Source organism: Ornithodoros turicata, chromosome 1 (genome assembly GCF_037126465.1).
Source record: "Ornithodoros turicata isolate Travis chromosome 1, ASM3712646v1, whole genome shotgun sequence".
NCBI lineage: Eukaryota > Metazoa > Arthropoda > Arachnida > Ixodida > Argasidae > Ornithodoros > Ornithodoros turicata.
In genome coordinates, this window is record NC_088201.1 from 219,697,975 (window position 1) to 219,725,641 (window position 27,667).

A 27,667-nucleotide genomic window follows, 5' to 3' on the forward strand; every position below is an offset into this window, starting at 1 on the left:
CGGAGAAGAAGCGTTGTTTCGGGAGAGATACCGTGCGGTCGACGTCTTCTAAGCATGTGTAATTGTGCTGCCGCGCCGACGGTAACCTGCCGTGCGGGACGACGTGGTTTGCTAAAATTTTCCACTGACAACGGAGATTCCTTAGGAGCTTGTGATGAAGTGGTGATGGTGGTGGTGCTGGTAAAAGGCCTCGCCGTTGTCGGCCTCACAGGTGGTGAGGTTGTTTCTAAGATGAAGTTGTGTTTGTCGTCTAACCAGCGAATACTTTAGCTCCAAAACCGAAAATGAAACTCTTACCGTCAACGGAGGGCAACGTTTCGTTGCCCTCCGTTGCTTACATACACAATGCTCCCATATCAAGCGTGCAAAAGTTGTTCATCATTTTATTTTCCAAGGAAAAAAAGGAAGTATAAAGAAAACGCTGCTTCAAGCAGCAAGACAGCAACCGTGCTCCCTTATACAAGGGTAGAAGTAGAGAAACGAAAAGAAAAGTGCAGTACTCGGGTAAGGCCACAACGTCAGGCGCTACAATGCTGGACTCAACACAATGCACCTAATATGACGCTCGTACAAATTGTTTTTCGCTGCACTTCTGGCCATAATACATAATGGTGACTCATTATAAGGATAGCTATTCAAAATACGTGGAACATCGTACGGCAACATTTGCCTTCTGTATTCAGTTCAGAATATCCGGGTATTCCACTTGCCATATGATGTGGTATGCCTAGTTAGATGTAGACTTACACATAAGAAATAAACATGTCACTCGTAAAACGTAATTTCTTAGGGAGACGAAAGTCGCTGCCAAGGTGGCGCATAACTTCTTTAACTAACGGAACGAATAACTTTTTTTGTATTGATTGGTTAGTATAGCACGTGTACTACCCTAAACAAAATTATTAGTTAATTAATTAATTATATTATTAGAAAATACTACTATAGATCAGCAGCGTGAGAGCTATTGGTGACGTTGGTTGGCAACAAAACATCAGTCCTGTGACGTGAGATAACGTATTACGTAAGAGCTGTACATGGATATTCCATGACATATCAACCAAATATGCACACATATGGTTTTCACGTGATCTATAAGAAATGGAAATGCAATGGCTTACAGCTCTCCTCACTCACTTTCTCTTAGTCCAACAGATGAACACGAAGTTACCTCTTGTATTCTTTCTCTTAAAAATACTAAAAGTACTCACGTATATGATATGCAAATTACACCGATCAAAAGGTTAGCAAAAGATATTTCACCTTGGCTCTCATGGCTATTCAACTCTTGTATTTCATCTAGGGTCTTTCCACGCAAAATGCAAACAAGTAAAGTGTGCCTTATACATAAAAATGGTGATACCCGCATAATGTCAAATTATCGTCCGATATCTATCCTTCCAGTTTTTTCGAAAGTTTTCGAGAAAATTATATACACCAGAATGGTAGATTTCTTCGAGCGCTTCCATATGTTAACACTTGCACAATTCGGTTTCCGCAAGTTTAAATCCACTGAAATGGCGCTTTTAGATATTAAGGAGGCCATAGTGCAGAATATTGAAAATAAACTCCTCACACTTGGCATTTTCGCTGATTATTCCAAAGCATTGGACTGTCTAAATCACAGTATTGTAATACAAAAACTTTCGTGCAATGGTGTACGGGGCTCAGCACGGTCGCTTCTTCAATCTTACCTGAGTAACAGAGTTCAAACCGTAGTTATTGACAACCTTCGGTCATCACCACGCCCCATTACGTGTGGAGTTCCGCAAGGTAGTTTGCTTGGACCCCTCCTCTTTAACATCTATATTAATGACGTCGTTAATCTCTGCTCCCGGACCAACTTTGTGCTTTACGCTGACGACACTAGCATGTTTCTCTCTGGAACGGATATTAATGAATTAATCGCAAGAGCGAATTCGTTGCTGCACAATTTGTTGACATGGTCTGAAGCGAACATGCTGAAACTAAACCCCACCAAAACAAAAGCAATTGTTTTCCGATCAAGAAATAAGAAGATTAATATACAGAATTGCCTCTACTTAAATGGGAAAACGGTTGACATAGTTGATACTGTCAAGGTTCTGGGTGTGCACTTTTCAGCCACATTGTCTTGGGATGCCCACATACAGTACGTTCGTTCCAGGATTTGCTCAATTTTGGGAATACTGCATCGATGCAAATATTTTCTCTCACGTCAGGCACTAAAATCAATATACTACGCGCACATCAACTCGCATCTTAGCTACTGTCTGTTAGTTTGGGGAACAACTTCCAGGCATTCACTTTCCAAACTACTGGTTCTCCAAAAGAAATTCTTACGTATTCTAGAAGATGTAAGCTACAACTATACGACAGCGGGGCTATTCGAGAAGTATCGCATACCCAGAATTCACAACCTTTATCGCTATAGGCTCATCCTGGCGTACCGAAGGGCAGTTAAGGAAAACTTAAGTGACCTCCTGGACGTAGCGAGCTTAGAAATTACTAATCCTGTTTACAATTACCGCCACCCTTTAACATATAAAGTTCCACAGTGCCGGACGTCGTATGGGTTCCACAGGTTGCAATATCATTTAGTTAGATTAGTCAATGATGATACATGCGATCTGCTGTCTTTACATAGAAATAATTTGCTAACATACTTTTGTAATTTAGAATAATCACTACTGTATATAAACGTTACATTGCTGTAGCATGAGTAAGGTTCGAAGCTGATCTCTATTATTGATGATTGGGTGACATTTCTGTACTTGTTTACCATTGTGCATAGTGTTGCATACATTGTGATTATTCAATGTGCTGCTGTAGGGGGTAGAGGCCTTGTCAAGTCTCCTGTGACTTTTTAGCCTCTGCTCCTAATCACTTGTGTGATGAAATAAATAAATAAATAATGGTGTACCTCGTATACCGTAACAGGAAATCTTACTTAAGAGTACGCTATTATTGAGTAAATCAAAAGCTTTGCTGAAGTTCAGAAACAGGCTAAGTGTCAGTTATGTGTTTCATAGTTACGAATTATTATTTTCCTCTACGCGAGTAAAGCTAGCCCTGTGGACCTCTCCTGCCTAAAACCGAACTGTGAGCTTGCGATGGAGAGTGCTCTGTAAACAAACAACAAATAAAATATCGAAATCATAATTTTGTATAGTCCTTTAGAAAACACCAGTCACATTGATATGAGCCAGTAGTTGGTTTAATAATTATTTTTTCACCGTCTCGAATGGAAGCCGTACAAAGAATACGATATATGTGTCTGATGTTTAGCGCTAGATGGAAGTACTGCCGTGTAGCTGAAAAACGATCGTTGTGCATGCTTTTAACCTTTACTCCAATTTCCTATTTCCCCTTTGGCATAGACCTCGTTCCAGCACCCAGGGAGTGTATTTTTGTGATCAGTCTCTCTTATACGGATTCCACATTGCCCTAGAGACACACGTGAGCAAAGTACCAAGTGCCAACTGCTAACTGTTGCACTAAGTGCCAGAACAAAATACACGCAGAAGGGTCGCGGTTGTAACTAAAAAGCTAGATAACCCCAACGAGCTTAAAAGCTGTGAAAGCGTGTTGCTGTAAGGGAAAAGTAATGCAAATGCAAAGAGATGTGCAGTGAGACAGCAAAGAAAAGTGTGAACATCACAGTTCCAGCCGCTGGTGATAAAAGAGTACAAAAGTAAGATTGCAAAAAGAGTACAAAAAAGTTACAAGGTTTGTATTTGCAGATAGATGTAGTTTACTCATCTCGGCTGCAGCGACCTGGTGGAGCGGTTTGCTACAGGAACATTCTGCATTCAAAAGCTCGAAAAATTCGCAAATCCTAATAAGAGCCTCGTGCACAGATACATAGCCACATACAGGTTGTCCGGATGGGCTAAAGTAATTTTTATGACAATAGTTGAATATTTTTAAATGCCACGCTCGCGACTGAAGCGTTGATTCATCCGAAATGACATTGGTCACCCTGGTCTCCACCTTAGGCAGATGTAGCCGTGGTTCCTCCTCTTGGCTCCGTTGAGCTCTTTATTTCACCACTTTCTTTCGTCTTATTCATACAATCTTCTCCGAACATCTCCTGCTTTGTTGCTTCACATAGGTAATCGTACATAATGATGCATCGCTTCGGCGCAGTGTGGTTGTTCTTTTCAAGTGTGCTTAGAGACACCCACAGATTGCACGCATATCGCATTTCTGTAAAGAAAAAACAAAAAAAGTGAACATTTATCGTCCATTCGCAACGAATGAATGAACACCATGACAGACATGATCACATGACAGACCTGATTAAAAGTGCCTACTACGGTCTAAAAAGCAATATTGTGCGGCAGAACGGGAACCCATCGCCATCGCTAGGAACCTGCGCGAGATTGGAGCTATGTTCTAGTTTGCATCTCGGCCGACTCTCACCGGCCTAATAAGGACTTCACAAAAGTTGTCTTTTCTTGAATTTTACTACCCTTTTACACATGCAACCGGTAAACGTGTTACAGGCATGGAGGCGCTACGTTCAATAATCATTGGTTTCAATCCCGATTGAAGTCCGCCTCAGCCAACAAAACGCGCTTCGCCAAGTTTTCGCATGAACCAGCAACGCTGCATAAGTTCTTATCACTCAAGAGTATGTCACTGTCGCCTAGGAAGAATGCTCCTCTGTGTTCTCGGTGCGTCCGTATGTTCTCGGTGTATGTCTGTCCACATATGTACGCCATTCATTGTCACAGTTGCTTCGCGGCGCTAACACTCAATCCAAAAAAGAAACAGTATTTTCGGAGATACATTATATTTCACGTGGCGAGATATGGCTCACTAAATTGCCTCATGGAATATCTAAGCACTTTTCGAAGGACAAAAATAGACAGGTAGATTGTTGACCGATGACAAACATAATGTATTCTTGTATGGTTTCTTTTTTGGTTTGGTTTCTTAATGTATAGGTTTCTTAGATGGATTTCCGGATGGGGCCGTCTCTTTAAACGGATACCGAAACAGCATTTTTTTCGCTTGTTTGACAGACTTGACTATCCCTAACACAAAACACAAAACTTCCCACGTGCAGCGGGGAGCGGAGTGCAGTCCGCAGAAGGTTGACCCTGTCACCGCTGTTCGTGGCCACGTCACCGAAGACACCGGTCATTGTATGAATAGTGGATACTCCTATGTGTCAGTAGGGTTAGTAGCCCACCCCGAAACAGAACGGACGTGACGTCACAGTTATTCGTCGGTCAATGATGATCTTGCTTTCGGCGGCCGTAGCTCGAGCCACAGTCAGCCGCACGGGCAGCCACAAACAACCATAAAAAACTGTCTTTCAAATCGTCTGCAGCGAACGGCTGACAAGCTCACAATGTATGTCCATGGGAAAGGACATATGTCTGCATAGTTCCCTTAGAAATCGGCCCAGGACGCACATTCCTCAGGGCGTCAGTCGTGCCGTTGCCCACCTATGTGAGGCCGACAACGGCGGGCCCTTTCATCACCACCAGCGCCACGGGGGGCCCAATGCACCGAGGTATTACATGGACCCTCTGTACCATAGTAAGGTCCCCATCATTTCTCTTTTGAGAAGCGCAAGGCTCCGGCTGGTTATTGAAACTACCCGTTCACGGCTCTCCCTTCTCGAAATAGCTCAAACTGAACCGTGCCTTTTAAACCATGTCGGCAGTACCATACTCAAAGTGCCCTTCTCGGATGACCCAGGAGTATGACCAATTAGACTGTTCCAAGTGAACTGTGCATCTACAAATTTTGAATTGAAACCTGACCTGTATGTAGCCCACATAACGTAACTAGAGGTCCGGCTGGGTTTATTGAAGTTCGCCTCAAGAAAGTAAAGCTTGTTTGAGCCAGCTTCGTTAAAATAACATTGTGGCTTGTTATGAAAAAGCGCAATCCTGAACTGATAAGGCATATAAAAATCATGGTCAATACAGGGGTGGATCCGACGGAAAAGTTTTATCATTAGAATTTGGAAACCTCTTGGGAACCCCACTTCACAACGCTACACAACACCTGACATGACCAGGAGCGCCGCCAGGATTTTTTTCCATGAATGGCAGGCAGGACAGAATGTGTGGGGCAGTGGTGTTTCGACTCCCCCGCAACTGCACTCTCTCGACTCTGAAACCCTACGTTTCTGAAAGCCAGGGGGCAACGTCACCCTTGCCCCCTCCGTGACGGCAGCCATGCAAACGACTCCACACAACGCTAACGCAGGACAGCATCCACAGCCAAACGAGCCTTTCGGGCTTCCTTTGATTCAGCTAAGCGTCGCCGTCTCGCAGCCTCAGCCATCTTTCGCCGCTGCTCCTGCGCACAGCTTTGATAACCAATGGCGCGCCAAGCAGACACGTCTGAACCTGTCGACCACCGCAGCAGCACTGCCGTGCCGAAGCGCCCTCTCCTTCCCTCCTTTCCTCGCCACTCACGGCGTATGCACATCGTGCCGACAGCACGCCGCGATTCTTTCGTAGTGAGAGCGGTAATGCTAACTCATTAATAATGACATGGTATTTGACGATTGATCGTTTATATTATGAGGCAGACACGAGACCAGATCGAGAATGAAATAATGAGCCCCTTCACAACAAGCATCGATATCGTATGATATCCAGAAAGGCGAAGAGAGCTTTGAGGGCAGAGCGTTGGTGGGCCGAATGTGCCCAGGGACCAAGCAATTTTGTGATATAGAGGGGGTCTAGTTTGTTAAAGGATCCGGAGAGTACGGTTCTTGAAGGTTGGTAGTTTAGGCAATGGGGAAGTATGTGCTCTAGATCTTGTACAGAACTGCAGTGACTGCATTGGGAAGAGTCAACTTGTCTCAAGCGGTAACACCACTGCGCTCTAAAAGCCACATCGAGGTGCATTCCATGAACTATTGCGGCATCTTGAAGGGAGTTATGTTGAGGCATGCGGAAAGCGAGTGCTGGACCAACTCTGTTCAGCATGGCTGGGGAGAGAATGTCACCACCGATAAGGTAGAGTATCGCCCTGGCGATGAAACTGCCCATTCATCATGTTGCAATAAGGTTTGTGTTGGGGTGAGATGGGTTTGATTGTCTAATGCTTGGAAGATCGAGGAAAAGATTGAGACCGCGAGCGAAGCCGATCAAGGCGACGAATATGGTGTACATGATGGTTGCGCATCAGCCGAAGAGACACAGTGTGAGCAAGAACTTGTGTGTACTTCACAATATCGTAATACTGGCCACACATCAGCTGCCAATTTTTCGCGGCACTTTAATTTTTCACGGTAATTTTTCGCGGTTCTTTGCGCGTCCAGGTTAAATTCGCGAATTATTGGAGTCGCGAAAATTAGTGGCTGACGAACGGTGGGGAGTTACATCACAGCTGCGTTGAATCATTTTTGGTTGTCAATATACGGGGTGCTTCAGTTAAATCCCCAGGCTAAATAATTTGCGAGTAGTAAGTATTGAAGCCATGATTTACACAGAAAATCCACGGCAAGTATTACACTTTAAAATTTCTCTAAAATTGCTCATTTTAAAATAGTGTATAATCTGACTCAATGCAACACTAGTCGTGGATTTTTTATGTAAAACTCGGGTTGTAGAAAAAAAATCCTAAATAGAATGAGCGCAGACAGAGACAAATAATTTACTTGAAAATAACGACACAATCTTGGAGAAATCACTCCAGTACGGGTGACTGGGCATTGTTGGGCACGACGGTTGCAGAAGCAGGTGGCACGCTTATTGCAAGGCATCAGACCACATGGTGCCACCGTCATGTTGATATGAATGTACTAATGACTACTAATATGAGTAAACTAATGAACTTTTAAAAATAACAAAGAAAGAGGAAAATCCCCTGCCAGTGCTGTTGTTGTTATAATTCCCTATGCAGTGTCTAACCCGATGAGAGTGATAATATTTAGCGTTTCTTATAAAAAATACCATGAGTGATATACCATGTACCAAATGATGCTCTGGTTTACACGTTCCACTCTATAGTATTCTAGTAAAATATGTGGGTGCAAGCAAATAAAAGTAAAAAGAAATGAATACCGTTATGCATTATAATCGCTGCGCAAAAGCATGACTCTGTTTTTTCTTGGACATATAGGCGTTCCTGAGCCGCTTTCTGTTTTTGATTCGCGACGCTCGACTGGCGATATCCTATTACATCCGGAGCAGAGCTCTGTTGTTTCATTGGCGCACACGCATATAGTCCATGCAGGCCGTAGTTTCATGGGTGGCATTGACTTAGAGAAATAATATGGATTTTTGTGGTCTGTGATGATACTTTTTGGTTTTCGCTGGTGTGCGCATGTGAAAAATGCGAGCGAGTGATGTGTTTCCGAAGGTGGGATCCCACTTGACAAGTAAGGTCTTTTTGTTTGCCTTTTCATGTGACACGAGTGATAAGTTTATCTACTATTGCATAATATATTGGTTTAGAAAATAAGGGTTATCGCGCTTGTATTGCAATTTGTAGGATGGTACGCGCATTTTTAATGGAATTGCCTCGCAAACCTGGTGAAGTCCTTGTTTTGGGCAGGCTACTGTATGAGTGCTCGAGGCGGATCCTGTTGTGTTGCGTTTGATATGCTATCCTCAAGCGGTGTGCTTTGTTCTTACCCGCGTTTAGCTTACGCGAAATAGAAAAAATTAACTTGTGTATGCTCTATGATTTTCTGTCCCATGCTTAGGCCGTTTCCCCGATGAGCAGTGTTTTGTATGTGATGTTGCATGTCTGAACTTGTTTAGCAGTGCCTTTTTATTGCCATTTTTGTTTTGTTTTTTGCCGCTAGTATTTTGTTGTTCTCTCTCTCTCTTACACGCATATCGACATGACGGTGGCGTCATCTGGTCCGGTGCCTCGCAACTAGCTTGCCACCTGCCTCTGCAACCGTGGTGCTTAACAATGCCGAGTCGCCCGTACCGGAGTGATTTCTTCAAGATGGCGTCATTGATTTTCAAGGAAATTTTTTCTCTCTCTATGCTCCCTTTCTATTTAGTATTTTTTTCCTACAACCAGAGTTCTACCTAGGAAATCCATAACAAGTGCTGCATTGAGCCGGGTTGTGCACTATCTTAAAATGAGCAAGTTTAGAGAAATTTTAACGTATTTTAAAATAATTTTAAAGTACAAAGTGCAATACTTGCCGCGGATTTTCTGTGTAAATCTTGGGTTGAATGTTGCTACTTTCGTGCGAACAAGTGCACCAATCAAAGAACTTTCTTTTTTACAAATACCTCTCTGATAGCACCTACAAGCTGGGCCCCGTGTGAATGAGTGAGATGCGCTCGTTATTTAAATAAGTACTCAAACGTGTTTCATGAAAAAAAAAACTGCCAAAGCTGGGCGTCGTCGGCATTAAAATGGGTAGTACCTCTTTTATGACCACGTTTTACAGAAAAATCTCCTGCCTAAGTGGGTCATTTGTTGCAGTAATTATTTTGTTTCGCTTTACATATTTGATGAGCGGCTGGTCGCGGCGGAGCGCATAAGAACCTAATTCATTGGTGTAATTCATTGGTGGATAAAAGAGTGGAAGAGCGCCCTTTTGCGCTTCACCGCGACTAGTCTCGAAAAAAATGCGTAAACCGAAACCAACTCAGTACTGCAACAAGTGCACGCTTCGGTGGCAGATTTTTCTTCTAAAAAGTGTCCACCGAAGGTTCCAAAAGGGTACCCATTTTAATGCCGACGGCACTCTGCATTGGAAGTCACGTTTTTGTTACGAAGCTCATAACAATTTCTATTCAAATAGTGGGCACCTCCCATTCATTCTCACGATGCGCAGCTTGTAGGTGGTGTTGGGCAGATACTTGTAAAAAAGAAAGCTCTTCTATTGGTGCAACTGTTCGCGAATTATTTAGCCCGGGGATTTAACTGAGACACCCTGTATTTTACCGTACTTGGTTAGAGTACCGCCATGATCGTCGTTCAGTTCGATATACGAAAACTCGCTAGTCATACACGGGTTGCGATACACCTGTCAAATGGGGCAATCCCTCTTCGACAGATTAGCTCAACATAATTGATGTCTACGCTCTGAAGATTCTTCGCTTCCTTTAAAGAACCACTTTGTTTCCTTTGCCAATTGCGCGTCGACATGAGAAAAGTTGTCTGCCGGCACCATACGCGACTTGGGAGGGGAATAATAGAGACGTTCGCCATGCTTGATGCGACGAACAATGTCAGCCATAAAGTCTCTCCGCTTATCCGCAAACCTGGTCATTTTCCTGGAAGGGGATTTGGGAGGCTAGCCTCCTGGCGCGGGTCCTTCTGATGAAACATCAGTCGCACTGGAACCACGACCTAGTCGGCGTAGTCAACATCTGTAGTGGAACGGTTTTCGTGTCTGTTGTTACGGCTGTGTCTCCCTTAGTTCATCACGTCCAGTTGCCACAAACACGCTCTTCTTTTCTTGTGATGAGGGGCCTCCGCGGCGCAGGAACGCAGGGACCTGTTCTTTCCTTCGTGTTAGCGTCCCGAAGCAACTATTCCTATGAGTGGCGTCCACATGTTTACAATTAGAGAGGACACAGGAACGTATTGAGGACAATGGGGGCTATATTTATTAGAACAAAGAAAAACGGGAAGGAAGGTCAGCCTAACGGTATATAGGCTTGTTACTCCGCAAAAATATAAAAAAGAAAAGAAATGACAAGAATTACGAAACAACACAAAAAGAAAAGATTTAGGAAATAAAGGAGAAACTGACAAAATGTGAAAGAAGGGTGAGATAGATTATCGACAAATATCATTGGGAACACGGGTGCGCATGCACAGGCACATGCGTCCTGGGCTGACTTAACGGGGGAAAGGTGCGCCCGATCGTGTCGAAAGTCTGCCGGAAAAGCCAGGGAAAACCTCAAACAACACAATCGCTGGCGGGATTCTAACCCGCGTCACATCCCAGTCTGGGCGTGGAACGCGATGATAGGAGGTGATGTCCGGAGACTTTTCAAGCTTAGGGTGACACAGTCCTTGAGGACAAGCGGGCGGGCATGTTATCTACTGCAGGGAGTTTCAAGTTGGAAAAATGGAGCATGACTAGAAGGGCGGACAGTTGAAAGCATGCTCACGAAGATTAATCAATAATGGTGGTCGCTTGCCACAGGAACGCGGCTCGTTCGATATCTGTGAAGGAAGAAAAAGCTTACCGGTATATTTGTAGGGATGTCTAACGATTACACATTTGCCGGGTTCCTGGTACGCAACCGGAAGATATTCTTTGCGAGCTCCGGGATCTGGAAAAACGAGCGAAATACAAGATCCGTGCGTGTATTATTGAGGTTGCAACTTCCCTGAAATGCTAGATTTGGCAAAATTCGGTGTTTTGGTACTTCTAGTGTAACGACAAAAATGATGGCCATATTACCCATCTCTTTGGGAAGGGGGGCGAGGTCATTCCCTGGTATCACATCGGATCGACCTGGAGCCGACAACAACTAACCACAGGCGCTACAGCACAATTTCTCTGATTCATTTCTCAAATGTAAGGTAAATCATCGGGCCATTGTTCCAAAAAATATACGCATAACAAACAGCCCTTACAGCTGTGAAAGCTAGCGGGGCCTTCCGTGTGTTTGTATATATGTATAATTCTGTCAGGTTACTTTGACTTACAGGAGCACAAAAGGCGCAATCGGCCACACCATTTGTTTTTTAGCGAAGCGACTACCCGGCCTACTAAACTGTACCATGCGCCGTAAGTTATTCCACAAATTCAAACGTACCGCAGAATTAATTTTAACCGTCGCCAGCGACAGTACGAAGTCCTGGCGATGCACGGAACTAGCCGCCTCTGTCGCATTGAACTAAATACGATGTAGCTGGTCGATTGGTTTAGGGCAGTGCTTCCTAGTTTCCACTACCCTGAGACCCTTCAAAAATATAGGAACAAATAACAAAGAAAAATAATAAGCTATATAAGCTATAGTGCCGTAACCCCCTCCCCCCTTTATTTTCCAGATGCTACAAACTTTGTTTTATTTCAGTGCCTGAGCGGTAGCACCCAATACTGACGTGAAATATTATAGCGAATTCCGGTGGTCATTTCAGGGCAACCCGGCCTGGCACTCGGAAATTGCTAGGTCCTCGCAGGAGCTTGATCACGTGACCGTTCCCAACGGAACACGAGTGCCATAAATATATCTGTTTTATAATCAGTTGGATCACGGTAGGGGCACCGCGGTCGTCCATCATCGTTGTCTGCTAAACCACGTGAGAGCAGTTGCCACCGTTGTAGCGTGGATATGGCGTCACCGGATGTAGTGGGGCAAGCCAGTGCTCGACCATTTCGAGATTGGGCGAAAAACGCGCTAGCTGGCAAATTCCTGGCTCTCGCAATGCGCTACGCAGACATACGAGATTGCTTCGCTTTGAATAAGCGAACGTGATTGCTCGGGATCTGGCAAGAAGGCCGCCACGAAATGACCACACGAATTCCCCATTAGTTGACACTGAGCCCAGAGCTGATCAGGCGGGCTAAAAACTAAGAGAAAGAGAAAAAAAAACACACACTCCAGCTGGACTAACTAGTCATAATCATGCCGGCAGGACTTCACCGTCTATGTCGAATGCAGCCATCCGCTGCTTTTTGGCATATCCCTTCAAGCTATGTATGCTGTTACACATCCTCAATAAAGAAAGAAAGGACTGACCAGTCCTAATCATTGAAGTGTGTTTGCTGTTGGATCACACTTTGTCAACATGAGGGCGGAGCTAGCACACAACTCCAAGTTTTGACTTCATGTCGAACTGCCACCACTTTATTTTCATAGACGTCACCGCTGTAACCCAGGTTCGGAAAAGCATGTCACAGAAAAAGGAAAGATGATTCGCACGTGCTGTACTCAAGAGCGTGTAATATCCTGCAAAAAGCTCGAGAAGTGGCCTCAGCGGAGAGTGTTGTTTTTCCTCTGTCAGCGCCAGCGCAACAGACAAAAAAGCGACACAGCCAGCCGCAGTGTCGTCGAGACATCAAAAAGAACTTCCGGCCCGATCAAAAAACAATGGGTGTACGCGCTCCGGCATGAGTCTGTTTTGTCATCGTTTGTAATTTCACTTAAATAAAACCATCTGTAAAAATGTAACGCTGGTCACCCCAGGGAAACCGCTAACATGGCGCAGCACGACAGGATTGGCGACAGATCTCAGCTGTGAGTAAAGTTTCAACGTGCAATCGAAATGCCGACACCCACGAGACTACAGACATAAGAAACGTGGCAGAAAACGGCTCGAACGATGATTTCCGCAACGAAATATTGGAAATCAAGGAGCAAATACGTGCCATCACGGAGGCATTGAATACCTTGACGAACGCAACAAAGACGAGCAGAATGCAACACGAAGCTCTACCGAATAACGAACAACGCAACAACGAATCGGCACAAGCTTTGGCAACGTCAACCTCCGCATCCTACACGTCAGGTTCACCGAACGTAACGGACAATACGGGCATCATCGAAGCTTTAGTGAACACCTTACAACGTCTCTCGCAACCGTTCCAAGTCTACTCCAGGGGTGACACGTGCGCCGCTATCCCAACCTTCGCTGGCGACGAAAAGGAAAGTCTCAAGGACTGGATCTTGGAGGTCGAACGAATCGCATCACTGTCGAACTGGACGCCAAACCTGACTATGCTCAACACAATGACACGTCTTCGTGGCGCAGCCCGTCATTCGCAACGATCGTACGGTTGTCTCATACACGACTGGGACACGTGGAAGAGCGCGATTACAGAACGCTTTCACCGAAAAATGACGCTCCAAGCTTTTCTTGATTATCAAAAGGAGCGAAAGTTGCGACGAAACGAAACTATAGTCCAGTACATACACGACAATAACGCCATGCTGGAAAAGGCCCCACATCGACTGGACGCTGTGGAACGCATCTCTCTGATCCTTCACGGGATCGAGGACGACGAATGGGCCAACCTTCTCACCACGCAATGCTGCAAATCAGTACTCGAACTTGTCGACTGTGCTGCCATGATCGACATTCGTCGATATGTCGTCCCTCAGCCATCATCTTAACGTGGCAACCAGGAAGATGACAGAACGTCCAAAGGAGATGACTATACACCCACCTTACCTGATACCCATAATCGAAGATTCTCTGGATGATATCATGAGGAACGAGACTCGCTACTTCACAACGATGGACATCAAGACTGCCTTCCTAACAGTTCGCATAAAGCCAGAAGATGTCCACGAGACAGCATTCATAACTCCAGATGGGAAGTACGAGTACCTAAGAATGGCGTTTGGTTTCTGCAAGGCTCCCCAGACTATGCAAACAGTCACGCGCAGGACATTCGAAGGACTTCCAAACACAACCACCTACATGGACGACGTGGGACAAGGCTCCAGAACGATACAAGAAGCGCTCGAGATACTAGAAGCAGCACTCATCAGACCAGTGCAAAACGGTCTCCGAATCAACATAAAGAAATGGCAGTCATACGATCCAAAGTAACATTTCTTGGTTACGTAATCAACGCCGAAGGACGCACTCCCGACCTCGCGCGCAGAGCAGACGTAGACAAATTTAGACCGCACGAAGACTCGAAACGACTCCTCTCGTTCCTTCAGTTCTGCAGCTAATACAGAATATTCATGAAGGATTTCTCCGCAATCACACGGCCTCTACGAGAAATCCTGCAGAAGGATTCCAAGTTCTGCTGGTCAGATGAGTGCCAACAAATAGTTGACAACCTCAAAACAAAGCTGAAAAATCCGCCCACGCTAGCTGCGTTCCAGCTTCAACGCCCCAACACCGTGTACGTTGACGCATCTCAGGCTGGTCTAGGTGCCATCCTCGCCCAAACACACAGCAAGATAGAAAGAGTCGTCGAATTTGCAAGCAGAGCGCTCAACGCTCGAGACTCCCTCATGCACGCAAATATGCTGGAATGCATGGCCCTCCACTGGGCAGTAACAGAGAAATTCAGCATATACCTCAGGGGTGGACCAAGATTCACCGTAGTCACAGACAGCATGTGTCTCACTTATCTTGTCCAAAACGGCCTCAAAAACCGCAGATTCGCACGCTGGACACTCGATCTCGCGGAGTACGACTTCATCATCAGACACAGTCCAGGAAAGCCAAATGCAGCAGCTGACGCACAATCCAGGTTGCATGAGACTTCGGAGAAGCTCAAAACCTCACAGAGTACAGAGGACACCACGTGTTACTTAGTCGTATCCAGCCCTGGACCTTGTCTGCGCGATCACCATCATGCCTAACATCAGCCAGGGTACAGGCTATCAGTTGAACAACGGCATCATAGTAAAAACCATCGTCCGTGACAATTTCAGTCGTCAGGGAATCGTCGTCCACGAAACACTTCGAGAAACTTTAATGAAAGTGTGCTATGACCAAACTGGACACATGGATGTATCAAGAACGATGGACCAAATAGAAAAAGTTTTGGTGGCCTCAAATGTCGCCTGAGATCGCAGAATATGTCCGCAGTTGTGACACCTGCAGACGGATAAACCACAGGTTAACTACGAATGAAGGTATCCTTATTCCAAGAAAAATTCCAGAGGCTCCCAATGCCGATATCTCTCTCCATTATTTTGAACCCCTGCCTGAGAGAAACGGCAACTCTCACGTTCTGGTGTGCATCGACCATGCCACCAGATATGTAGACGCATCAGCCGTGCCTCCAACTTCATCGAAGTTTTACATAGACTTTCTGTGCAACCGTTGGATACCTAGGTTCGGCGTTCCTCACGTCGTCATCACCGATCAGGCTCGAGGGTTTGTCAACAAGCATACAGCAGCCGTGCACCGGCTAGGTGTCACCCAGGCTAGGTGACCAGGTCAACCGAGGCTAGGTGTCACCCACGTAACCACACCGCCCTATTGGCCCAAGCCAACGGTCTGATCGAACGCACAGTTCAAACCATGAAGACCGTCATCAGAAAACTCATAGACTCGCACTAAAACTGGGATGAGACACTGCATGAGGCAACGCTCGCAATCAATGCTTCAAAGCAAAAGGCGACAAAGAAGTGTCCCTTCTTTCTGATGCATGGGTATGAACCGACACTTCCGAGCCAACTTAACATTGGAGTCGTCTCAGAGCAGCTCGACGAAGCACAGACACTCCACGAGCTGGCAAAAAGACGAGTGAAAGCCAAAGAATACCTCGAGAGAAGTCAGACGTATCAGAAGCAAAGGTACGAGTCAGCAAGAAAAGAACCCCACTTCAAGACAGGCGATTCAGTCTACTGTACAACTGGTGTTCGATCGTCCTCTCTGGACCCGTTCTACAAGGGACCATTCTACATAAAGTCTTTCAAGAGCTCGAACACAGTGGAACTCAAGAGTGTGCAGCCCATAAGAGGCAAAACAAAATTTAGAATTGCTAATATTGAACAACTTCGACGCCATTATCCACGGAAGGACGACGTATCCCGAAGTTTTGCGACAGCATTATTGGGCGTCTTCTGTCTTCAGAACCCTCCAGCGTTGGTATCACCCAGGGGACCCTATCGTTGGACGATGATGACACTCATATGTCTCAAGAGCCTCCCGCCAACAACTTCCTCTAAGATGACGACGACCCCATACTAAGTCGGCAAGCGGCCGACCAGTACGACAGCGTCGTCCACCTCAGCATCTTCAGGACTACGACGTGGAAATGCTTTGAGGGCAAATCAAATTTGCCCACCCGGCCGTGTCAGCGCCAGCGCAACAGACGAGAAAGCGACACAGCCAGCCGCAGTGTCGGAGACATCAAAAAGAGCTTCCGGCCGGATCAACAAACAATGGGTGTACGCGCTCCGGCATGAGTCCGTTTTTAATCTAGTTAAATAAAACCATCTGTAAAAATGTAACGCTTGTCACCCCAGGGAAACCGCTAACACATCTTTCAAGTTCCCAAGCCGCATCATGACCCCCTATAGAGAAAGTATAGCTGTCTGCTTTTATGTTAGTTTAGCAGGTACAGTAAATGAACAAAGGAAGTGTTTTTTTGTTGATCGATTGCAACAAACGTAAAACCGCGTAACACTTCAGTGCACGCTTCTGTGCACTTCAGGTACTTCTGATCCTTGAAATAACAGCCCACACCAAAGGATATTGCTGACCTCGATTAATGTACGGTCTGCTTTGAGTCAACAATGGCATCACCAGTGACATTTTTCTGCTTCCTCCTTGTTCATCCAGCGGCGCGTGTCGAGTGCGAACACAGGCAGCTATGTTAGAGTGCTTTGCTTTTTTTCATTTTTTTGTGAAATATTTGGTGCAGAGAAAGTTTTGGTGCGAGCCATGAACTAGTCACCTGCTCTCATAATGGGTCGGAAACAGGAAATGTTTGAGATCTCTTTCTGTGTTCCTTTACAACGAATATCAGCGACAATAAAGAAAGGCAAGCGTCGACACTTACGTTCTGTAAGACTGAAGAATGTCGAAACATTGTAGCCCTCCAATGTCATGGCCTTAAGGGTAAGGTTCATACTCCTGGAAAAAATAAACAAACTCCATGAGCAACAGCAGTGACGAGGCTAAATCTTGACGAATAGCACGATTTCAGTATTCATTGATTCCAGAGCAAGTGTGATGCTTAAGTACTGTGTCATTTCATTCCTCGTGAACCACTGACCACACAGTATCGAAAATTCCACGAGAGAGTGGTATAGTTTCGCTGTTATACGTGACAAGGGCAGACGGTGAATTTTGAGGGCATCCAGGGATCCAATCTCTGAACAAAATGATGAAACAACGCTCCCTAAGAAAGTGTGATCGAGGAACCCTGAGAAAAGGAATGCCGCCGCAGTGCGCGTATCTCATGTTGAATTCCAATGGCGGATTAGGAGCACTTCCGGAGCAAGTTTGGCTGCTCTCTCTGGAGCCATTCTGTTCTATTGGTAGATTGGGAGCAGAGTGCGAGTCTTCCACTGGCAGTTTTCGCGCGCCCTTGGAGAAAATGTCGCTCTATGGAGCGACGCCGACTGCTCCGCCAGAATCGGGAGATTTTGGCAGGAACCCCTGCGTTACGTGGTATGGTTCGGAGGTTTCTATGTGGTCTAGCATATATCTCTGTATGTTCTGTTCTGTATGTCTGAAAGTATGTATGTGCCTGGTATGTGGTCCTGTCCGTATGGTCCGTATTGGGTCTAATGGTACGTGGTATGCTCCCTGGTCTTCGGTATGCGGTCTGCGCTTCGCGTTCCTGTCGTTTCCTCCCTTCCCCAGTAACGCAGCAATATCCCCATGATTTGATTTGATTTGATTTGGTCTTTTCTTCAAGGTAAAAAGTCACAAAAACTGAGTGGTCCCTTAGCAGAGGCTAGTGATGGGTCCACTAAAGACGTTCATCAATGACATTGGCAAGTGACAGCAAAAAAGAAAGAAAGAAATGTCCAGAAAAATCACTGTAAAGTACAGCACATAACCACAAAATACAGTCACTGTAAAATAGAGCAACCATTCGTAGTAATCGGCATATTACGGATTTACCATATATGTATTCGATCCTCCGACAGAATGAAGTCCTGTAATGATTTTGAGAACAGCTGGGTGTTTCTTACTTCTATCGGCAACTGGTTCCAAATGCGCACTCCCAAATGCTGAAGAGTCCTGGTACCATAGACATTTTTAGCACTTGAAATGATAAGCTTTTTATATGTTTGCATCCTAGTTGGTCTACCCGGTTGCTGCAGGCTGGAAACATCAATTGGAATGTTGTTTCTGATTACGTTATTCATTATTTGAGCCCATCGCTGAACCACTAACTGCTCCAAAGTAAGAAACTGCAGGGTATTGAAAAGTACCTTGGACGGGGAACGGTTATTGGTACCTGTTATAATCCTAACCGCACGCTTCTGTAACGTTATTAGTACCCTTAGATATGTGTGGTATGTACTACCCCATGTTTCCAAACAGTAGGTGAGGTGACTCTGTATAAAATAGAAGTACAACAGTTTCATTACGTGCAGTGGAAATATGTGCCTACACTTGATGAGTAAATGACAGCCATATGCCAATTTTCTTCTAAGTGATTCTATATGTGGCTTCCAACACAGTGTGTTATCAAGTATTATGCCCAGGTACCGAACCTGACTGGACTGCGTTATGGGACTATCACACAACTTCACGTGAAAGCTGCAGGTGTCTATCTGACTTTTAAAGGAGTGAAATATAAGAAATGTGGTTTTATTTGTATTTAAAGTTAGCTGATTACGAAGCAACCACCTTTCTAGTGCACGCAAATCTCCTTCCATGGTGTCTGAGATATCCTTAAGTGTTGGACTGGATATAAATAAGCATGTGTCGTCTGCATTAAGGTAAGAACTAAAGACTCTTAAGCTATTTGGGAGATCATTTACATATAAGGCGAATAGTACCGGCCCCAGCACAGAGCCCTGCGGTACACCGACATTTATGTCCAAATACGCAGATGATGTCCCATCGATAGTTACCAGCTGTTTACGTCCTGACAGGTAGCTGCGGAAGAAGCTATTTATGTGTCCCCTAAATTCGTACGAGTTTAATTTATCCAACAGTACCGCGTGATTGCCAGTATCAAAGGCTTTTCTTACATCTAGAAACAGCCCCAGCACAAGCTTTCTGTCATTAAGAGCAGTATTGATAAACTGGCTTACTGCTAAAGTGGCTGTTGCGGTGGATCTGCGCGCTCTAAAACCATGTTGGCTGTCGCTAATCACGCCATACTTTTCAAGGAAGGACGTCACCCTTTTACATATTATTTTTTCGAATATTATATTTATTGTGTTAAGAACAGAAATAGGGCGGTAATTTTCAAGAACATCTCGATCACAACCTTTAAATATGGGAACAACATTGGCAACTTTCAAAGCATCGGGATAAACCCCTAATGAGACTGAGTGGTTGTAAAGATAACATAACGGATGGCTAAGTATGTCCACCAGCCTCTTAATTATAGATACACTAATACTATCAACACCCATTGCTGTACTGGACTTCATGCTGTGAATTATGCCGATTACCTCCTGTACATCAATAGGTTCAAAAACGAAGCTGTTGAGAGGAGTTTGTTCTACTTGCTCTGCGAGCTCTCCATCGCCATTTCCAATAAAAGCATGGGCAAGACTTTGCCCTATCGAGACAAAGTAATTATTAAAATTCTCACACAACTCTTGATGTGTAACTCCAGCCCTGTCTCTGTCTGGGAGGACCTGAATTTTTGGTGTAGCAATTACAGAGTTTAAATTTCCGACATCTGCTTACTATCCCCGTGAGAGCGACATATAAGGTCATGGTAATACTTTGATTTCACTTGGCGCAGCTCCTTAGTTACTAAATTTCTGTAGTATCTGTACCTGTTTAAATAATATGCATTATCCTTGTGTTGTCTAAATTTGCGATACCATTTTTGCTTTATCTTTAGAATGTTCAAAACTCTATCTGTCATCCAAGGACAAAGTGGTGCGTCGTACGCCTTGCCTACCATCTTGCTTGAATCATATATAGCGCTTCTCACGAGGGCCACAAATACGTCTAATTCAACATTAACGTCCGGGTTACACATCAATGACCAATCCGTACAGGAGAGTTGCTGACGTAGTCGTGAATAGTTAATGTGATATTTAGATGGTCTGGTGATATTATGACGCAGATCCATACTTGGGATAACAGTAAACACAGGGTAATGATCTGTGATATCGTAATTCAAAACACCGGAATAATCGTCAGCGTTTTCAATATTAGAAAGAATGTGATCAATGGCAGAACTTGTGCAGGCTGTAACACGTGTGTTAGAATTGATTAGATTACGAAAACCGAAAGAGGAATACAGATATTCATAGGCAGCACCGCCATCGTGTAAGGTATCAATGTTAAAGTCACCGGCGATAAACACCCGTTTCTTCAACGCAGCAATTGTAAACAATGTGTTTTCAAACGCTTCAAGAAATATCGATATGTTACATCTAGGAGCTCGATAAACCACTCCCACTATAACACTTCCTGGCAATTCTAAAAAGAGAGCCTCACAGAACCCTGGTATCTCAAGAACAATATCTGCTCGGAGATTACATTTCACATTTTTATGCAAAAATAGGCCGACACCGCCTCCTCAATGTTGGGACTGTAACAATCGCGGTTGAGAATAGAACACATAGTCATGAAGGTAATAACACTCATCTCGCATTAGCCACGTTTCCGTTAGAGCTATAACGTCAAATTTAAAAGTTAGCGTGGACAATAAAGCAACTAGTTGGTCGAAATTCTTTCGAACACTCCTGATGTTCAAATTTAATACCTTAAACATGGTACCACTGGACAGGTTGTTCAATTCATTAATCGATACAGTATCATCCATACAAACCCTTTAGGAGTAGGCAACAAAATAGCACATAACGAAATTACACAGGATGTGACAGCTGTAATTGCCGTAGGTTTTTTTCAGACTGAATCTGGACAGCTTTAGAATTCTCAGTTCTACGGACGAATATCATTTCCGTCTTTGACCCATGCGTACCTCCACGTATTTTCTTTTTTTTTTTTTCGTGGATAGTTTTTCCCAAAAGAAGCTTAAGCTGTTGACACAGGTGCTCATTAACAAAGACTGGCTCATTGTGCTCATACCCAAAGTCCGAAGTGGTCAGTCGCCTCCGCCTTGACGCGGACACGAATCTCGAACAACGTCGTGAACGACCTGAATATCCTGGGACATCTATGCGATACCATAACGACATTCCCGCTTCGGTTTTACGTGCAGCCAGGAACGGATGCCCCAGGTAAAAACAGGATGTCCCGGGTAGGTCTGAAGGAAGCAGCCTGCAGATGCTCGGGATATCCATGGAAGACCCAGTATCAGATATTGGGCACTGATTGAACGATTGAACTGACTGAACTCCGGAGGCGACCGCCCCGTGCCCAAATCTTGCGCTTTTTCTTTTTTTACGCACTCCATGCGCTCCGTGTTTACAGGGACCTTGTTGGAACTCATCGACTTGGAACACACACAGGAGGGGCGCCTCAAAGCGCATGCGCGGGATGCAGTGTCTGGTTGCCCCCTTGCGGGTCCCTGCGTGCGTCAGAAAAAAATCAGTTCCGGTAAGCGCCTTGCGTCTTGCTTTCGAAGTTCTCGCACACGTTTGTTTCCTCTGTAATAAACCAACGAATCATTCCACAGAAGTTCCGCACGCAATGGAACACGGTAGTGCGCACCATCTTTAGTATTCCGTACGCAAGGCAATACACACGCGCTAGACGTGAAGCCACGCTCGGCGCAAGGTGAGTGTACGCCCGCTATTCCGTTGGGCAGGGCAAAGGGCAGAACAAACTGCCTAACAGGGCTAAAACTGTCTAATAATGGCTGCGCCGTGTTACGCCGCTAAATAACGGATTTGATTATTTTCACCCTCAATGAGTAAGTGAGTAAGGAAGCAATGCCTTGAATATGCTGGATAAGAAATCAATGCAATCTTACCGCCGTGTATCATTGCAGTAGACTGAAACTTCTCCCAAAAACGTTTTCTCACTCTCATTGACTTGCAGTCGCTTCATCCACACGCATCTGGCACCCCCTGGGCAATTTACCTCCGTTCCAAACGTCCGGTAGAGAAGTGCCATGCCAACTGTGTTGTTCAGGAACTGCAGTACACATACACGAGATGAAGCAAAACTGTTACAGCTGTTACACAAAACTATTACACAGGGAAGGACACATTAATTTATCGACACTATTTACTACCTCGCAACGTGCAGTTGTACACTTGAAAATGAAAATGTCTGTAAAGCCAAACTCAGGGAAAAACAAAGGCATTGGTCCTGCAGGAATTTTTATTTGGTACATGTGGGACCCAACAGGTCCAATATCAAAACATGCTGGATCCTTCACTTCCGATTGGAATGTCCTGTTGGTACTTGAGCAACAACTGGAAAGTCCATTTGGTTTGCATTCCATTGGGACATTCAATTGGATATTATGGGTCCAATTGGTCCTTGCTATAAATAGCAGAAAATACATGAATTAAGGTTCATAGCCGCACCTGGATAAGATATAAAATGATTGTGGCAATGATAGTTCGTGGATTCTACATCGCGCGAGCTGTCTTCACTTCGGTTTGAAACCCAAACTTTGATGCTCTCATGATGCTCTCATCGTCATGGTGACACAGTGCATCGACACAGCATCTGGTTGAATTCCAGTTTCCGTTGGCGTTGACCCCGTCACTTGTGCGCTCTGTGAACGAAGTTAGATGGGTAGAAATCCAGCGAACCGGTAGAATGTAGGAAGGAGTTGCCTCAGGACAGAAGCCGCCGATATTTCGAACAGAGACTGTTCTTCTTCTGGGAACGAAGTGTTCGTTTGGTTTTTCAAACAGTGTAAGAAATTACAGGGAGGATAGGACTGGTGTAACGGGAAACTCAACCGCAGCTGTGCGTGTGGTGAAACGAGGCCGGATGAAAATGTGTAGGCAAATTTATTGAGACGCGATCAGTATTGATTTGTGGTCGCAGAAATGGCTGGTCAGTGATGGCCTGAACGAGGGGACTGTTCTCGAATACCAAATCTATGCATGCGCCACGTCTAGTTGTGGGTTGGCGGGTGTCGGTTCACATCGTAAGGTTCAGTTGCTTTCAAATATCACTCGGGAAAGTAGTCTACTTTGCCAGTGAAACGGCCATGTTGAAGTCCCTGACGACAAGAAGCTTGCGGGGCGGTAGGGTGCGAGCACATGGGTGACAAAGTCGCGGATGCGTTCCGGCGCGGCGCAAGGCGAGAAGTCCCACAGCACATCTATGGGCACTGCAGGAGATGTGCACGGCAGAAATTTCTCTAACGTCGTCTCTAGGAAGGGCGACTTCAAGTGGTGTAGCAAGTACTCCGGCACGCGGGTAAATGGCAACTCCTGCCTTACTACGCTTGCGCTCCCTATCTCTTTCTCTCGGCGCTTGGCATGCGCTGCGGCCACTTGTTTGGATGTTTTCATAGTCTTGGGCCGACCCATCTTAGGGGGGTGGCAGGAGCGCCGCACACAGGGTTTTAAAGGGCGTGAATGGGTTCTCACGTTTTCGGGCTCTTATCGCGTACGCTTCCAGCTATATACTAAAAATCCGGTGATACCATCCATAGCGGTATTAAATCGGTGCGCTTTTCCTTGTTACCCACCGCATGTAGACGAAGACGATGGCGCGATCTCGGTGGTGTCTGCACTATACAGCTGACGCTGTAAAATCGACGTGGTTTTGTTTTTATCTCACTTTCCATCCATAGCGATTGTAAACTGACAGGATTCTCCGCGTCACTCTCAGCGCTGAGCGCACACGTGATAAGAGCTTTGTGCGGACATACGAATGCCGACGACGACGGCGCGATCTCGGGAAAGTCGCCACTGCACAGTTGACGCTATAAAACTTTAACATCATTGAGTTTGTGTCGGAAACTGCTGTGTTACGGCGTAGTGTATTGTCTACCCACCCGTGCACCGGCTGAATTACGAGAAAGGACAAGCGGCCCGTGCAAGACAGTTGTGAATTTACTGAACTCTCAAATCCAAGCTACAAGGTGGGCGGCAGTAAAGCGATAGATATGTATGTTTATGTGACCCCCTTCTAACGTGTCATCACCTTGCGCCATATATTTCAAATTTTTTTATAAAAACCTGTTGTGTTGTTTTCGTTTCTAAATGTCCATTGTAAGGCGCATTGTTCTAAGCAATGCTAGTCAACGAGACTAGTCCTAGCGTGCAATAAATACCCAGATTGCTACCTCCTGAATATGTTCGTGTGTGATATCCTCTTATGAAACCATTGCTGTAGACCTCAGTGGCATATCCAAGAGGGCTACTTGTTTTCAATGAGAGACCCTGCTGATTACATCTGGACCATTTTCGTATTTGGATGTAGTAGGTTACCTAGTATGGGGCCAATGAGTGAACTCGAGCTTGCCAGTTATTTGTAATGTGGGACCAATTGGTTCTATACGGTTTTAGTCCAATGGGTGGCAAAAAACGTAAATAGAATCTGCCTGAAAAGTACAGCGGAAAGCCACAGTCGTGCGCGCTCACAAAATCGCCGGAAATCGCCGAATCACAAAGACAACCAATTAAGTAGAATACGTCGCACACGATGTCATGATCACGTACCGCGTCGAACGGAGCAGGACGACAATCTTACCACCTCCCGTGGCATAGTGGTTATGATGATCGCTTTCCACGCCAAGACTGGGAGGTGACACGTGTTCTAATCCTGTCATCGGCTGTGCGGTCTGAGGATTTCCCTGGGTTTTCCGTAGACTTTCCAGACGAATGTCGGCACAGTTCCCCTTGAAGTCGGCCCAGGACGCATACTAACCCCCGTCCCCCACTCCTTCCTGCTGTCCTCTCTCCATCTGTCCACGTCTGTACGCCGCTCATAGCCACAGTTGCTTCGCGGCACTAACTAGGGATTGAGAAAAGGACCACAATCTGATCGTGGGTTGGCTAACGAGAATATCTGCGAATTATAACGCAAATAACAGCAGTACAAATGGAGCCGCATATGCCCAATGAGTTAGGCACCGCAAACGGATTCCACATGTGCACTTCCACTTTCATTTGAACTAAATTCGTTATTGAATTATGTTTAATTCCGCGTTATCACCGCGAAGTAAACGGTGGCTATGGACAGATCGAGAGAGGATAGCAGGAAACAGAAGGGATCAGGGTTAGTAGGCGTCTTAGGCTAATTTCAGGGGGAACTGTGCTGACATTCGTCTGGAAGTGTTGGGAAAACCCAGGGAAAACTACGCACAGCACAGCGGGGAGTAGGATTCAAAGACACCATTTCCCAGTCTCCGCGTGGAAAGCGATCGTCCTAACCACTATGCCACGGGAGGTGGTAATTGGTGTTTTATTAATAGGCCGCTCTCTCCCAAAACGCAGGTATGATTGCTTGTAGGGTGCTGGACAAAGTATACGGAACGCGCGAGCGGTGTATTTTCTCCTCGGTGTGGGGACACCCTAACGGCAGGCGGAAGCGGGCGAGTTCACCCTTTCAGTGGGATACGCGAGTGTAGGGCACTGGGGTGAGTGCGCCGATTGCGACACACCACAGAAGTGTTGGTATCGCTTGAATACGCTCGCGAAAGGGATTGGACTGGTGTCGCTACCGGTGCTCTCCTCTCCCCCCTTCTGAACGTGTACACCAGAGGGAACTTGCCCGCTTTCACCCACTGCTAGGGTGTCGCGGAGTGGAGGAAATACACTGCTCGCAGGCGCGTTCCCAACACTTTTGTCGAGCACTGTACGAACAGCCTTTGTGATTAAGTCGTAATGTTCATGATCTTCGTCTTCTGCATTTCGAGTATCTCTCATAGATTGGACTACCTACTTTAATTTCGTAATGCAATATCATTACCTATGATAGTTAAGCAAAGTAATACATTTCGCTACTCATTAGTTTCGCATACTCGCTAATACATTACTAATGCCATTAATTCCATTATGAAATGATATTACGAAATGACATTGGTGATTCCATGTTCCCAGAAGACTCGCAGTGCTGTGTGGTGCCTGGAAGTCCGTTACCTATTGACGACGATCGTAAGTAGAATTTCTGCGAAGTCGCTATGAGCGAGTGATTTCCGCGATAGATGAGGACAGTGTGCATAAACTGGATCACCAACAATAGGTAAGATTAGCTGCAGCGTAGAAGGTCAGGATAATCAATTACTCCGTGTGGACTCCGTCCCTTTTTGTAGCCGCCTCACAGGTGATAAATACGCGGCAGGGAATAAACGGCTTGTAGATTTTCTTCGTATCTACCATGCACAATCTCAAACTGCTGCGTTATACAAATGCCTGAATTTTGATGCAAAGTAATAGTAATATAGTTACCGGGTTTGGACAGAATGTAGCGGTATATTACCATTGTCACACGGCACTTTGAATGTGGATTGAACACGATCTACATCGAGTTCCCCAAGAGCGTTACGTGCGCGATGCTGCTACACGGTACAACTCAGTGCGTATTGGAAGGTTGGCTTGTCGACAGGCGGCGCTAACAGCCTCGAGGCAATACGCTGGGGCTGACAAACATGTTCCTAAAAGGTCGAGAATAACCGCATCCTCTTTGGCATTGTGCTGTTTACTAAGCGTATACGAGTGACGCGGTGTGGAGATTAAACAAATTAGCAAACCCAGTCTCCCGTCATACCGCGACTAAAAACGTAACCGTGACATTCCATGGGCTTGTATAGGAACAGGAAGCAGCAGGTAAACTACCCGCTTCTGCACTTATTTTATAAGCGACACTAATCACACACACACACAAAGACATAACACTAGAGTACTAATGGGTCCCCTTCGACCTGAATCGTGCTTAGAACATTGCAAGGCAGCATCTGTACGTCTCACGACGAGAAGGCATATGCCTGGAAATCCGATTTCTCGTTGATTATATAAAATGGATGCTCCCGGTTTCTCATTAGTCCTCATATATACTGGTGTCACCTAAAGCACTCGTAGAGCATACGATTGTCGTAATACTTACAGCCCAAGCGTCCTGGTAGTTCTGTAGTTCCGGAAAGCTCTCAGGGTAATAGAGAGTTGTTGGCGGGCCGTGCTCATGAACCACATGATGTGCCGCAAAGAAGTATCCCACATAATAATACACGTAACTGAAAATATTCATCGCGACTTTACGTTAAAGCGTTACGTCTGCACGGGAACGAAGAGACGAGTGTCGATTTGGCCGCCGGCGTGGTATTATA

At 45.5% G+C, this 27,667-nt stretch overlaps 1 protein-coding gene across 1 annotated transcript; it reads right to left on the reverse strand.

Annotated features, from left to right (window-relative positions):
* Positions 1-356: 356 nt before the first annotated feature.
* On the reverse strand, positions 357-27,667 carry LOC135379052 (uncharacterized). Its single transcript, XM_064612303.1, has 5 exons — positions 27,448-27,667; positions 22,400-22,563; positions 17,369-17,442; positions 11,127-11,213; positions 357-4,185 (listed from the first exon to the last, which is right to left on the reverse strand). The coding sequence occupies exons 1-5, from the start codon at positions 27,586-27,588 to the stop codon at positions 3,971-3,973; spliced, it is 681 nt and encodes a 226-aa protein (XP_064468373.1). The 5' UTR covers positions 27,589-27,667; the 3' UTR covers positions 357-3,970.

Excerpts from the sequence above, each read along its gene's own strand:
- LOC135379052 (XM_064612303.1), bottom strand. The coding sequence starts at position 27,588 with ATGAATATTTTCAGTTACGTGTATTATTATGTGGGATACTTCTTTGCG. Across the intron at positions 17,443-22,399 it reads TACTGCAATGATACACGGCG|GAGTATGAACCTTACCCTTA; the intron begins GTAAGATTGCAT and ends TATTTTTTCCAG. Across the intron at positions 11,214-17,368 it reads ATTCTTCAGTCTTACAGAAC|ATCCCGGAGCTCGCAAAGAA; the intron begins GTAAGTGTCGAC and ends TCGTTTTTCCAG.